We start from the raw sequence: 13,353 nt of genomic DNA on the forward strand, positions 1-13,353 counted from the left end.
CAAAACACACCTCCAGGCTGTGTAAGGGCTATCTGACCAAGGAGAGTGATGGAGTGCTGCACCAGATTACCTGGCCTCCACAATCACCTGACCTCAACCCAATTGAGATGGTTTTGGATGAGTTGGACCGCAGAGTGAAGGAAAAGCAGCCAACAAGTGCTCAGCATATGTGAGAACTCCTTGAAGACTATTGTAAAAGCATTCCCCATGAAGCTGGTTGAGAAAATGCCAAGAGTGTGCAAAGCTGTCATCTAGGATGGCTACTTTGAAGAATCTAAAAGAGAAAATATATTTGATTTGTTTAACACTTTTTCGGTTACTACATGATTCCATATGTATGATTTCATAGTTTTGATGTCTTTACTATTATTCTAAAATGTAGAACATTTTAAAAATAAAGAAAAACCCCTGAATGAGTAGGTGTGTCCAAACTTTTGACTGGTACTGCGTGTATATATATATATATATATATATATATATATATATATATATATATATATATATATATATATATATTAGTTCCAGTTGTACCAAGGATAATTTAGCTTTAAGGCCCCTAAAGGTATAAGAAAAAATTGGGGATGAAACATTGAATTTTGCATTAATGCTATTAGCCAATAGAAATGCATTGTAAACAGATTCACTACATGGAACAACAGAAAATAAAAAGGAAGTTTGGTCTGAAGTGTCTGTCCTATATCTGAGAGATCTAAGAAAGAGCAGGAAACTATTTTTATTTATTTTTTTACATACAACAATATAAACACAACATGTAAAGTGTTGGTCCCATGTTTCATGAGCTGAAGTAAATTTTGTCCAGAAATTTGTTTACATCCCTGTTAGTGAGCATTTCTACTTTGTTAAGATAATCCCGCCACCTGACAGATGTGGCATATCATGAAGCTGATTGAACAGCATGGCCATTACACAGGGGCACTTTGTGCTGGGGACAATAAAAGGCCACTCTAAAATGTGAAGTTTTGTCACAACACAATGCCACAGATGTCTCAAGTTTTGAGGGAGCGTGCAATTGACATGCTGACTGCAGGAATGTCCACCAGAGCTGTTGCCAGATAATTTAATGTTAAGTTCTCTACCATAAGCTGCCTCCCAATGTCGTTTTAGAGAGTTTTGCAGTACGTACAAATGGCCTCACATCCGCAGATTACCTGTAACGGCGCCAGCCGTGTGTAACCTCCACATCTGTGTGTGTAAGTTCCACATCCGGCTTCTTCACCTGATGGATCTTCTGAGACCAGCCACCCATACAGCTGAAAAAACTTTGTGAGAAGACCTATTTGGTCTCATGGTCTGACAATCACCACTCTAGCTCTGCCAACTTTCACCGCAAATGCGGAAGGGCAGTGGATTGAGACACAGTCCATGCAAAAAAACAGATATCTCTAGTTTAATCAGACAAATTCTGATGGCGATTTAGTTTTATTATGTTATTTCGATTTCCTCGTGGCTACAGAAATTGTACGCTAAGGGTTTCTTAAAGTAAGTACTTTAAGTACTTAAGTTCAGTAAGTACTTGAGAAAAAAGGTAGTTCAAAAGAAAAGTATGAGGTAGATATCATACGGGTTGTACCATTAATCTTAGTGACAGGGGAGGTGTAGTCTATCTGATCTACAGCTTTGATGAACGCTGGAGAAAGAGCACTCTGTGAGAAGCAAAACAGAAGGGTTAGGGTTAAGGTAAGAGGACACAAACACGATATTACACTTCTGAGTACAATATTTTTTGAACAATTTTTGTTGTCTTCCTGAAAGTAATGTATATAGGCTATTGTCTTTTCAATAGCCTACTTTTTCAAGTATTCAGACCCCTTGACTTTTTCCACATTTTGTTATGTTACAGCCTTATTCTAAAATGGATTAATAAAAAATAATCCTCAGCAATCTACACACAATACCCCTTAATGACAAAGTGAAAACCGTTTCTTTTAATTTTGCGCAAATTTATGAAAAAAAGAAAGATATTATATATATTATTTACATAAGTATTCAGACCCTTTGTGGCTCCAAATTGAGCTCAGGTGCATCCTGTTTCCATTGATCATCCTTGAGATGTTTCTACAACTTGATTGGAGTCCACCTGTGGTGAATTCAATTGCTTCGACATGATTTGCAAAGGCACACACCAAGACATGAGGTCAAAGGAATCTGGGGAAGGGTACCAAAACATTTCTGCAGCAATAAAGGTCCCCAATAAAACAGTGGCCTCCATCATTAATAAATGGAAGTTTGGATCCACCAAGACTCTTCCTAGAGCTGGCCGCCTGGCCAAACTGAGCAATCGGGGGAGAAGGGCCTTGGTCAGGGAGGTGACCATGAACCGGATGGTCACTCTGACAGACCTCTACAGGTCCTCTGTGGAGATGGGAGAACCTTCCAGAAGGACAACCATCTCTGCAGCACTCCACCAATCAGGCCATGGCCAGACGGAAGCCACTCCTCAGTAAAAGGCACATGACAGCCCGCTTGGAGTTTGCCAAATGGCAATTAAAGAGACTCTCAGAACATGAGAAACAAGATTCTCTGGTCTGATGAAACCAAGATTGAACTCTTTGGCCTGAATGCCAAGAGTCATGTCTAGAAGAAACATGGCACCCTCCCTACATTGAAACATGGTTGTGACAGCATCAAGTCATGACATTGCCCTCTTTGGGTATAGCAAGCCCCATCCCCCTCTCCCTGCCTCCCCCTTGCCTCCTTCAACTAGGCTGCTGTGGTCAGAGAGAGGTCGTAAATTCCTGAGAAGACCCTGCCACATGGCCACATAGTATAAGAGGCAGAGTCAATTTTCATAGAGCACAAAGGAATTTCTTCCACCTCACAGAACTTGAGGTATGAACAAATTTCATGTTCTGGAGAAAGTATAAAAGATCGGTGAAGAATCCAGCTACGAACTGGTCCATTTGTTACAACTTGGGGAAGCTCATGGGAGACGGTGTGGCCACATTACCATAACGCTGTTTATATAATAGCCTCAGATATGAGGTTTACATCTAATCGTTGTATAAGATGAATGAGTGAGTATGATACTGTTTGTAAAATTGTGTAATATGATTTCTGACTGTTTAATGAAGGAAAATACAATTCCCTTTTGATTTGAACTAAATCAGAGGATTTGATTTCCCTGAGCCCAGTTAGGGTCAGGCATCCTGGGACAGCCCCTTTTCTGCAATTCCGAATAAAACCCAACTTTGGGAAATTATCACCAGACCATGTTTTTCTCCATTAGGAGAGGACAAAGGTTGTAGACCATTGCTGAATCTTTTAACCATACCACGTGGTTAAACTCTTAGACTATCGATACCGACAGAATAAGAACAAGTCTTTGATATTAATTACTAGTCTGCAGCTAGGAATTCGGTATCATTGAACACAAAGAACGACAACCGCCAAAACATCCATTCTATAACAAATGAATGAATGTCACTCTGAACTATCCCCTCTAACCAAGACCGAGAGAGAGAGAGAGAGAGAGAGAGAGAGAGAGAGAGAGCGGACGAAACTCTCCAACAGAAACTAACTTTTCAACAAAGATCCAGACGACACACTGAGTGTAAATATATATATATTGATTACAATTGTTCCCGAATGAGTGAGCGTTCATGTGCAAAGGATTAGCATTTCAATTGTTATAATTATCAATTTTGTAGTGTCTCATCTCAGTTGACCCCCACTTCCCCTTTTGTCTAACAAGCCGCAATGCCGGTTTAGCCCACTAGGGCACATTCCCCTATCATTTCTTGTAAACACATTTACCTTGTTTGTTTGTTTATGCATTTCTGTGAATTACTTAGTTAGTAATAAATAAATGATTTAAGACAATTGGGGCGGCAGGGTAGCCTAGTGGTTAGAGCAAATTACAGAGTCATCCTTGATGAACCTCAGACTGGGGTGAAGGTTCAACTTCCTCCAGGACAACAGCCCTACCCGGCACAGCCAGAAGAGGACTGGCCACCCCACATGGCCTGGTTCCTCTCTAGGTTTCTTCCTAGGTGTTGGCCTTTCTAGGGAGTTTTTCCTAGCCACCGTGCTTCTACACCTGCATTGCTTGCTGTTTGGGGTTTTAGGCTGGGTTTCTGTACAGCACTTTGAGATATCAGCTGATGTACGAAGGGCTATATAAATAAATTTGATTTGATTTGATTTGAAGCACACATCCAAGACAACGCAGGAAGTCTCTGAATATCCTTGAGTGGCCCAGCCAGAGCCCGGACTTGAAACCAATCGATCATCTCCGTAGAGACCTGAAAATAGCTGTGCAGCAACGCTCCCCATCCAACCTGACAGAACTTGAGAGGGTCTGCAGAGAAGAACGGGAGAAGCTCCCCAAATACAGGTGTACCAAGCTTGTAGCGTTATACTCAAGAAGACTCAAGGCTGCCAAAGGTGCTTCACCAAAGTACTGAGTAAAGGGTCTGAATACTTATGTAAATGTGATATTTCAGTTGTTTTTTTTATACATTTGCAAACATTTCTTAAAACCTGCTTTCATTTGTCATTGTGGGGGTTTGTGTATAGATTGATTAGGATTTATTTAGTTGAATAAGGCTGTAACCTAACCAATTTGGAAAAAATCATGGTGTCTAAATACTTTCTGAAGGCACTGTGAATGAGCTATGGAATTTTGAGCTTGTTCTCCAACAGGATAGTCTCACATTGTCAGTCTCATATTCAATCTGACTGGAGATTAAAGTTAATCACCAGTCTTGAGGTGTGTTAAGATGTGAAAGTGTGTTACCTGTAAGATGCTTTACCTGAGGGGTGAGTGTTTTAAAGGTGACGTAGGGTGTAGCGTTGGACAGTACCACTCTGCTGTAGATCTCTGTGCCATCCTTCAGGACCACCCCCTTGGCACTGCCATCTGACCCAACCAAGACCTGATGCACATCCTGTAACCCATATGCATGCACACCCACTCACAGATATCACACAAGAACACATTATATTTCCCATTAGCTGTTAAATTCAAAAGGTTGAGTTACCAACTAGGGAACCACTAGATAACCACTCCTGGGGAAATTAAATCTGCCCTATATGGCTGTGTGTATGTTTATTCACTGGATTATAATCAGCTGGACCATTACAGTTTAACATTAACTGAAAAACACTATGGAATAGAACAAATGTGAAAGCCGTGCCTATCCAGCCAGCTGACCTGTTCAGTAAAGATGTCCGCTCCGTGGGAGCGGGCAGAGCTAGCAATGGCCTTGGACACCCCTCCCATGCCCCCCTCCACATAACCCCACGCTCCCTTCTCCTTCTCCAGCTCCCCCATCACATGATGAAGGAGGACATACCTGCGGATGGGAGATACAAAGGGGAAAACATTATTTTCCAAAACATATATACAATATAACGTTCTATTTAATTCTGAGAGGGGTGTGTGTGGTGTGTATGTGTGTGTGTCTCACCCACTGCCAGGGCTGTTAGGGCTGGTCATAGCTCCTATCACAGCATCTGTAGCCAGTGTGGCTTTAAGAGGCTCAGATTCAAACCAACGGTTCAGGATCTGAAAATTAAAAATAAATGGCATAGATATTCAGCAAGGCACAGAAGACGCTGTAAAGCTTTACAACATGGACGCAAGTAGAATCAGATGAGGAAGGGTTAGATAGCAACGCCAATATTCTTATTCAATATTCTAGCAAAATATATATATATGAATATATATATATATATATATATATATATATATATATATATATACATACAGTTGAAGTCTGAAGTTTACATACACCTTAGCCACACCTTAGCCAAATACATTTAAACTCAGTTTTTCACAATTCTCCTGACATTTAATCTGAGTAAAAATTCCCTGTCTTATTTTTTTTTATTTTACCTTTATTTAACTAGGCAAGTCAGTTAAGAAAAAAGTATTATTTTCAATGACGGCCTAGGAACAGGGGCAAAATGACAGATTTGTACCTTGTCAGCTCAAGGATTTGAACTTGCAACCTTTCAGTTACTAGTCCAACACTCTAACCACTAGGCTACACTGCCATCTTAGGTCAGGATAAGGTTAAGATTATGAATGTGAAATGTCAGAGTAATAGTAGAGAGAATGATTTATTTCAGCTTTTATTTATTTCAAATGTTTCAGGTAGCCTTCCACAAGCTTCTCACAATAAGTTGGGTGAATTTTGGCCCATTCCTGCTGACAGAGCTGGTGTAACTGAGTCAGGTTTGCAGGCCTCCTAGCTCGCACACGCTTTTTCAGTTCTGCCCACAGATTTTCTATAGGATTCCAATACCTTGACTCCAATACAAACTCCAATTCCTTGACTTTGTTGTCCTTAAGCCATTTCCACAACTTTGGAAGTATGCTTGGGGTCATTGTCCTTTTGGAAGACCCATTTGCGACCAAGCTTTAACTTCCTGACTGATGTCTTGAGATGTTGCTTCAATATATCCACATAATTTTCCTACCTCATGATGCCATCTATTTTGTGAAGTGCACCAGTCCCTCCTGCAGCAAAGAACCCCCACAACATGATTCTGCCACCCCCGTGCTTCACGGTTGGGATGGTGTTTTTCGGCTTGCAAGATTCCCTCTTTTTCCTCCAAACATAACGATGGTCATTACGGCCAAACAGTTCTATTTTTGTTTCATCAGATCAGAGGACATTCCTCCTAAAAGTATGATCTTTGTCCCATTGTGCATTTGCAAACCCTAGTCTGGATTTTTTTATGGCGGTTTTGGGGCAGTGGCTTTTTCCTTGCTGAGCGGCGTTTCATGTTATGTCGATATAGGACTCATTTTACTGTGGATATAGATACTTTGGTACCTGTTTCCTCCAGCATCTTCACAAGGTCCTTTGCTGTTGTTCTGGGATTGATTTGCACGTTTCGCACCAAAGTACATTCAGCTCTAGGAGACAGAATGCGAATCTTGGCTGATTTCTTTTGATTTTCCCATGATGTCAAGCAAAGAGGCACTTAGTTTGAAGGTAGGCCTTAAAAATACATCCACAGGTACACCTCCAATTGACTCAAATGTTGTCAATCAGAAGCTTCTAAAGCCATGACATAATTGTATGTAATTTTCCAAGCTGTAAAGGCACAGTCAACTTAGTGTATGTAAACTTCTGACCCACTGAAATAATCTGTCTGTAAACAATTGTTGGAAAAATGACTTGTGTCATGCACAAAGTAGATGTCCTAACCGACTTGCCAAAACTAAGAAATTTGTGGAGTGGTTGAAAAATGAGTTTTAATGACTCAACTCTAAGTGTATGTAAACTTCAGACTTCAACTGTGTGTGTATATACATATACACACACACATATATATAGACAGCTCTGACTCAAACCATTGGTTTAGGGTCTGAGAAATAGAGTAGAACGTAGGGAACTAGGTATAACATACTATGGGTGAGTCAACGACCAATCATATTCACAGGAAGAAAACTGAAATCACACCCAACGGTCCAATGGGTACCGAGCGTGCCCTCGGAAGCCCCGCCTTCCTAGCTATGATACCGGGGCTCGCATTAATTTTCTCAATTCAGTACTGCTCTTCAGCGAGCTCAAATCATCTGAAGGTGCGGCCCAAAATATGTTATACCTTGTTCCCTCCTTTAGGGAACAGTAGTTATACTCATAAATGTATACTCCCTTTCAGTCAGTCACTCGGTATACAGTGGGGCAAAAAGTATTTAGTCAGCCACCAATTGTGCAAGTACTCCCACTTAAAAAGATGAGAGAGGCCTGTAATTTTCATCATAGGTACACTTCAACTATGACAGACAAAATGAGGAGAAAAATAATCCAGAAAATCACATTGTAGGATTTTTAATGAATTTATTTGCAAATTATGGTGGAAAATAAGTATTTGGTCACCTACAAACAAGCAAGATTTCTGGCTCCCACAGACCTGTAACTTCTTCTTTAAGAGGCTCCTCTGTCCTCCACTCGTTACCTGTATTAATGGCACCTGTTTGAACTTGTTATCAGTATGAAAGACACCTGTCCACAACCTCAAACAATCACACTCCAAACTCCACTATGGCCAAGACCAAAGAGCTGTCAGAGGACACCAGAAACAAAATTGTAGACCTGCACCAGGCTGGGAAGACTGAATCTGCAATAGGTAAGCAGCTTGGTTTGAAGAAATCAACTGTGGGAGCAATTATTTGGAAATGGAAGACATACAAGACCACTGATAATCTCCCTCGATCTGGGGCTCCACGCAAGATCTCACCCCGTGGGGTCAAAATGATCACAAGAACGGTGAGCAAAAATCCCAGAACCACACGGGGGGACCTAGTGAATGACCTGCAGAGAGCTGAAACCAAAGTAACAAAGCCTACCATCAGTAACACACTACGCCGCCAGGGACTCAAATCCTGCAGTGTCAGACGTGTCTCCCTGCTTAAGCCAGTACATGTCCAGGCCCATCTGAAAAGAGGATTTGACGGGCCTCACAGGAAGAAAAGGCCCGTCTGAATAGGTATGGTGTTCTTTGGATGCAACTCAGCATTCTTTGTCCTCCAAACATGACGAGTTTAGTTTTGACCAAAAAGTTCAATTTTGGTTTCATCTGACCATATGACATTCTCCCAATCTTCTTCTGGATCATCCAAATGCTCTCTAGCAAACTTCAGACGGGCCTGGACATGTACTGGCTTAAGCAGGGAGACACGTCTGACACTGCAGGATTTGAGTCCCTGGCGGCGTAGTGTGTTACTGATGGTAGGCTTTGTTACTTTGGACCCAGCTTTCTGCAGGTCATTCACTAGGTCCCCCCGTGTGGTTCTGGGATTTTTGCTCACCGTTCTTGTGATCATTTTGACCCCACGGGGTGAGATCTTGCGTGGAGCCCCAGATCGAGGGAGATTATCAGTGGTCTTGTATGTCTTCCATTTCCAAATAATTGCTCCCACAGTTGATTTCTTCAAACCAAGCTGCTTACCTATTGCAGATTCAGTCTTCCTAGCCTGGTGCAGGTCTACAATTTTGTTTCTGGTGTCCTTTGACAGCTCTTTGGTCTTGGCCATAGTGGAGTTTGGAGTGTGACTGTTTGAGGTTGTGGACAGGTGTCTTTTATACTGATAACAAGTTCAAACAGGTGCCATTAATACAGGTAACGAGTGGACAGAGGAGCCTCTTAAAGAAGAAGTTACAGGTCTGTGAGAGCCAGAAATCTTGCTTGTTTGTAGGTCACCAAATACTTATTTTCCACCATAATTTGCAAATAAATTCATAAAAAATCCTACAATGTGATCTTCTGCATTTTTTCCTCATTTTGTCTGTCATAGTTGAAGTGTACCTATGATGAAAATTACAGGCCTCTCATCTTTTTAAGTGGGAGAACTTGCACAATTGGTGGCTGACTAAATACTGTTTTGCCCCACTGTATATAGGTCTATGGGCTAGGCTACATGATGTGTGACTGCTTTGAAATAAAAATTGCCCCAAAAAAAGTCATGCGCTGTTTCTTGCCTTACTGCACAAGCTGGGCATCACTCACAAGTGATAATACATAATTCCCAAGTGATAATTGTTATGACTGTACAGTAGAACAGTCATGCGAGATGTTATTGTTACAGTGGTTGACCCTAGGGTTATGTTACACCCCACGTTCTGTATTGTTCAGTTGACGTTATGATTAAACAAGTACAGTTAGCTCTAACACCTGTGGTTGTTTCTAACCTTCAAACCTTTGGCTACTAGGATGGCTGAAGGTTTCCCTACCACCACTCTCTCCCTTCCTCGCTCTGCCTGGTGAGCCCCCAGTTCCATGGACTCAATGGATTCCATATTTTGAAACATACATTACTGCACTGGGCTTACAAGACGTGAGTGACGCTTGGCTAAAAGCACTGGTGCTACACTGCCAAGGCGCATAGGGACAGCATGTGTTCGGGACACTTGGTTATGCTGATGCTGTGGCTCTCTAGGTGACACACTTCTCTACACCCCAAAGTGCCCGTCTCCATCGGTTTCAGTTCCGACGGCACCATCAGCTGCCTGGTGAGTCTGTACACCAGTGTGTGGCAAATCTACGGGGCTTAGCTAGCTAGTGTAAATTTGGGGCACGGCAGGAGGAAATGGTACATGACCAACTAACCGAGCATACAAACAACAAGAAAGTACGTGAAAGACTGTTACTTGAACCTGATGATTTGTCACTGGCAAAGGCACTCCAGTTATTTAAGCGGAGTCCACTGCAGGATCTGCTGCAAAGCTAGCCTCCCCTCTCCAGCCTCTTGCTCTCACTGACACAGACCACTCTGCTCAGATCCTAAGTGGAGAGACCCCCGTCATACAACCTCTACGCTGTGTCCCACTGGCCCTGCATGCAGATATCAATGCCGAGCTCCGGTGCCAGCTAGAGGAAGACATCATCGAGGCTATTGATGCATCCCCCTGGATCGCAAACCTGGCGGTGGTAAAAAAGAGATCATTCCACCTGTGTGGACCTTAGAGCAGCAAATAGGGCCATCCTCCCAGACAAATACCCCCTGCAGAAGAGTTCACTGCCCTTTTCTACAGCTCCAGGGATACCTACAGGTGCTGCTACACCGAAGCAGCCACAATCTCATAGCGTTCATCACCCACTTCGGGGTCTTCCACTACAAGCGTATGGCATTTGGATTCAGTTCGGCACCCAGCTGCTTCCAAAAGATCTTGATGTCTTTCTTCGCAGGGATCCCGGGGTGGCCATCTACCTCGATGATATCTCTGTTCACAGGCCTACCATCAGGGTCCATGATGAGCACCTACACAGTGTGTTCACTGCACTGGCAGAAACACAACCTCACTCTCAATGGAGAAAAGGGTTTCTTCTCCACCCCTGCCATTGACTTTGTGTGATTTGACCTCTCTGCCGAGGGGATTTCCCCACTCCACTCCAACACTGTAGGAGCTCCAGAAGGCATCAGCAGACGACCCCACTCTCTCCAAGCTGGTGACCTTCATCACACAGGGCTGGCACAACAAAGCACCAGAGGAGCTGTCGTAATACTTCAGGGTCTGAGAGGAGCTGTCCTGCTGGATCGACACCTGAAAGGTTTGCCAATTGCGTTGCACATTCTTCCTTCAGGCGAGCTAAAGAGCTGAGAATCTAGGAAATTAATGCGACCCCTGGTATTATAGCCAGGATGGCTGAGCTTCCGAGGGCAAACTCTGCATCCATTGGCCCATTGGGAGTGATTTTAGTTTACTTCAGGTGAATATGATTGGTTGTTTCCTCCCCATAGTATATACTGAAAGGGAACACAGGAGTTATAGAGCAGAAATTCAGTCTGAATGGACACCATGCCTGTTAAGCAAGAGGGTGGTACTAGAGAGTGTGAGTAGGCCAACTCACATCATTCTACTAATCACAGTCTAAATGGAAGCCATGATAAGTGAAGGAAACAAAGTGATATAGGTGGTCTATCAACCTTCATTATTGGTGCAGTTATGATCTCATAGAAGTCTGGAATGTTCTTGCCCAGTTTCAAGCCTGTAAACACACAACAGAAAAGGTGAGTATTATTATGCAATATATTGAAAAATAAAAACAGATGTATTGTATTATAAATAATACAGTCATTATTTAACATTTCAGCTGTGTTTATTCACCCTACAAACATGTAGGAAAACAACTTAGTACCACATTGGACAAGGGGCAAGGCACTCCTCAGTGCTGCCATCCTCCTCCTCAGGGCCCCCCCGGTTAACCCTGCGATGTCTACTGGGGGCGAGTCCAGGAGGGGGTGGATGGCCACCGCTAACTTATCCAGGTGGGTTATAAACTCTGGGTACGCCTGGAGGGGGGGGGGGGGGGGCAAAGGGGGAGAGTGGGAGAGGGAAAGGCACAGAAAGAGTTACTGTTAATTACATAACAAGGAGAGGGGGAAACAATCACTACTCCCCTCCATTTCCTCCTTTTACTGTAGCCTACTGAGTACTAGCTAATAGAGCTAAGTGAGCTAACATCTACAATAAACAGCATCTGTACAGTAAGCTGTCTATCTTATATTGCTACCCACCTTGGCGTCTGTCTCAGAGAACTTGCCGATCTCCCTCTGGTTCATGGCCAGGTCTGAGCCCAGCAGTAGAGACCGAGGGGGGAGACCCCCTACCCCCCCCTCCAACATTGGGGTGAAGGCATGGGGGTCCCGCATGTACAACTTCAGTCCATGTTTCTGAACACACACACACATACAGTGGGTATCATAAGTATTCACCCCCCTTGGATTTACTTAACATTTTGTTGACCTACAGATTGAAATACATAGATTTAATTGTCATTTTTGGTGTTATTGATCAACACAAAATACTCCATAATGTCAAAGTGAAAAGAAAATTCTACACATTTTTACAAATTATATAACTAAAATATAGTTGTTGCATAAGTATTTTTTTAGTCAAGCCTAAATTAGTTCAGGAGTAAAATCTGGTTTAACAAAATTGCATAATAAGTTACATAATAAGTCCCCCATACATACAGTTGAAGTCGGTAATTTACATACACCTTAGCCAAATACAATTAAACTCAGTTTTTCACAATTCCTGACATTTAATCAGAGTAAAATTTCCCTGTCTTAGGTCAGAAGTCCACCAGTCCCTCCTGCAGCAAAGCACCCCCACAGCATGATGCTGCCACCCCTGTGCTTCACGGTTGGGATGGTGTTCTTTGGCTTGCAAGCCACCCCCTTTTCCTCCAAACATAATGATGGTCATTTTGACCAAACAGTTCTATTTTTGTTTCATCAGACCACAGGACATTTTCCAAAAAAGTACGATCTTTTTCCCCATGTGCAGTTGCAAACCGTGGTCTGGCTTTTTTATGGCAGTTTTGGAGCAGTGGCTTCTTCCTTGCTGAGCGGCCGATATAGGACTCATTTTACTTTAGATACTTTTGTACCTGTTTCCTCCAGCTGGGATTGATTTGCACGTTTCCCACCAAAGTACGTTCATCTCTAGGAGACAGAACGCGCCTCGTTCCTGAGAGGTAAGACGGCTGCGTGGTCCCTGTCTGTAAACAATTGTTGGAAAAATGACTTGTGTCATGCGCAAAGTAGATGTCCTAACCGACTTGCCAAAACTATAGTTTGTTAACAAGAAATGTGTGGAATGGTTGAAAAATGAGTTTTAATGACTCCAACCTAAGTGTATGTACACTTCTGACTTCAACTGTACTAAATCTGTAAGGTCCCTCAGTCAAGTATTGAATTTCAAGCACAGATTCAACTACAAAGCCAGGGAGCGTTTCGAAAGCCTGATAAAGAAGGGCAGTGATTGGTAGATGGGGTAACAATAAAAATAAGCAGACTTTGAATATCTCTTTAAGCAAGGTCAAGTTAATAAGTATGCTGTGGATGATGTATTAAACCACCCAGACACA

The 13,353-nt window shown here is 42.6% G+C and overlaps 1 protein-coding gene across 1 annotated transcript in view; it reads right to left on the minus strand.

The window, feature by feature from the left end:
- Positions 1-13,353, minus strand: part of pyroxd2 (pyridine nucleotide-disulphide oxidoreductase domain 2) — a 35,011-nt gene that overhangs the window by 4,661 nt on the left and 16,997 nt on the right. The window contains exons 5-11 of the mRNA XM_029640293.2: positions 11,996-12,151; positions 11,617-11,770; positions 11,405-11,466; positions 5,430-5,527; positions 5,174-5,315; positions 4,773-4,907; positions 1,592-1,664 (exon numbers count right to left, since the gene is read on the minus strand). Of these exons, the coding sequence (XP_029496153.1) occupies positions 1,592-1,664; positions 4,773-4,907; positions 5,174-5,315; positions 5,430-5,527; positions 11,405-11,466; positions 11,617-11,770; positions 11,996-12,151 (820 nt within the window). The remainder of the gene's footprint in view (positions 1-1,591; positions 1,665-4,772; positions 4,908-5,173; positions 5,316-5,429; positions 5,528-11,404; positions 11,467-11,616; positions 11,771-11,995; positions 12,152-13,353) is intronic.

This window comes from Oncorhynchus nerka, linkage group LG28 (genome assembly GCF_034236695.1).
Source record: "Oncorhynchus nerka isolate Pitt River linkage group LG28, Oner_Uvic_2.0, whole genome shotgun sequence".
Taxonomy (NCBI): Eukaryota; Metazoa; Chordata; class Actinopteri; order Salmoniformes; family Salmonidae; genus Oncorhynchus; species Oncorhynchus nerka.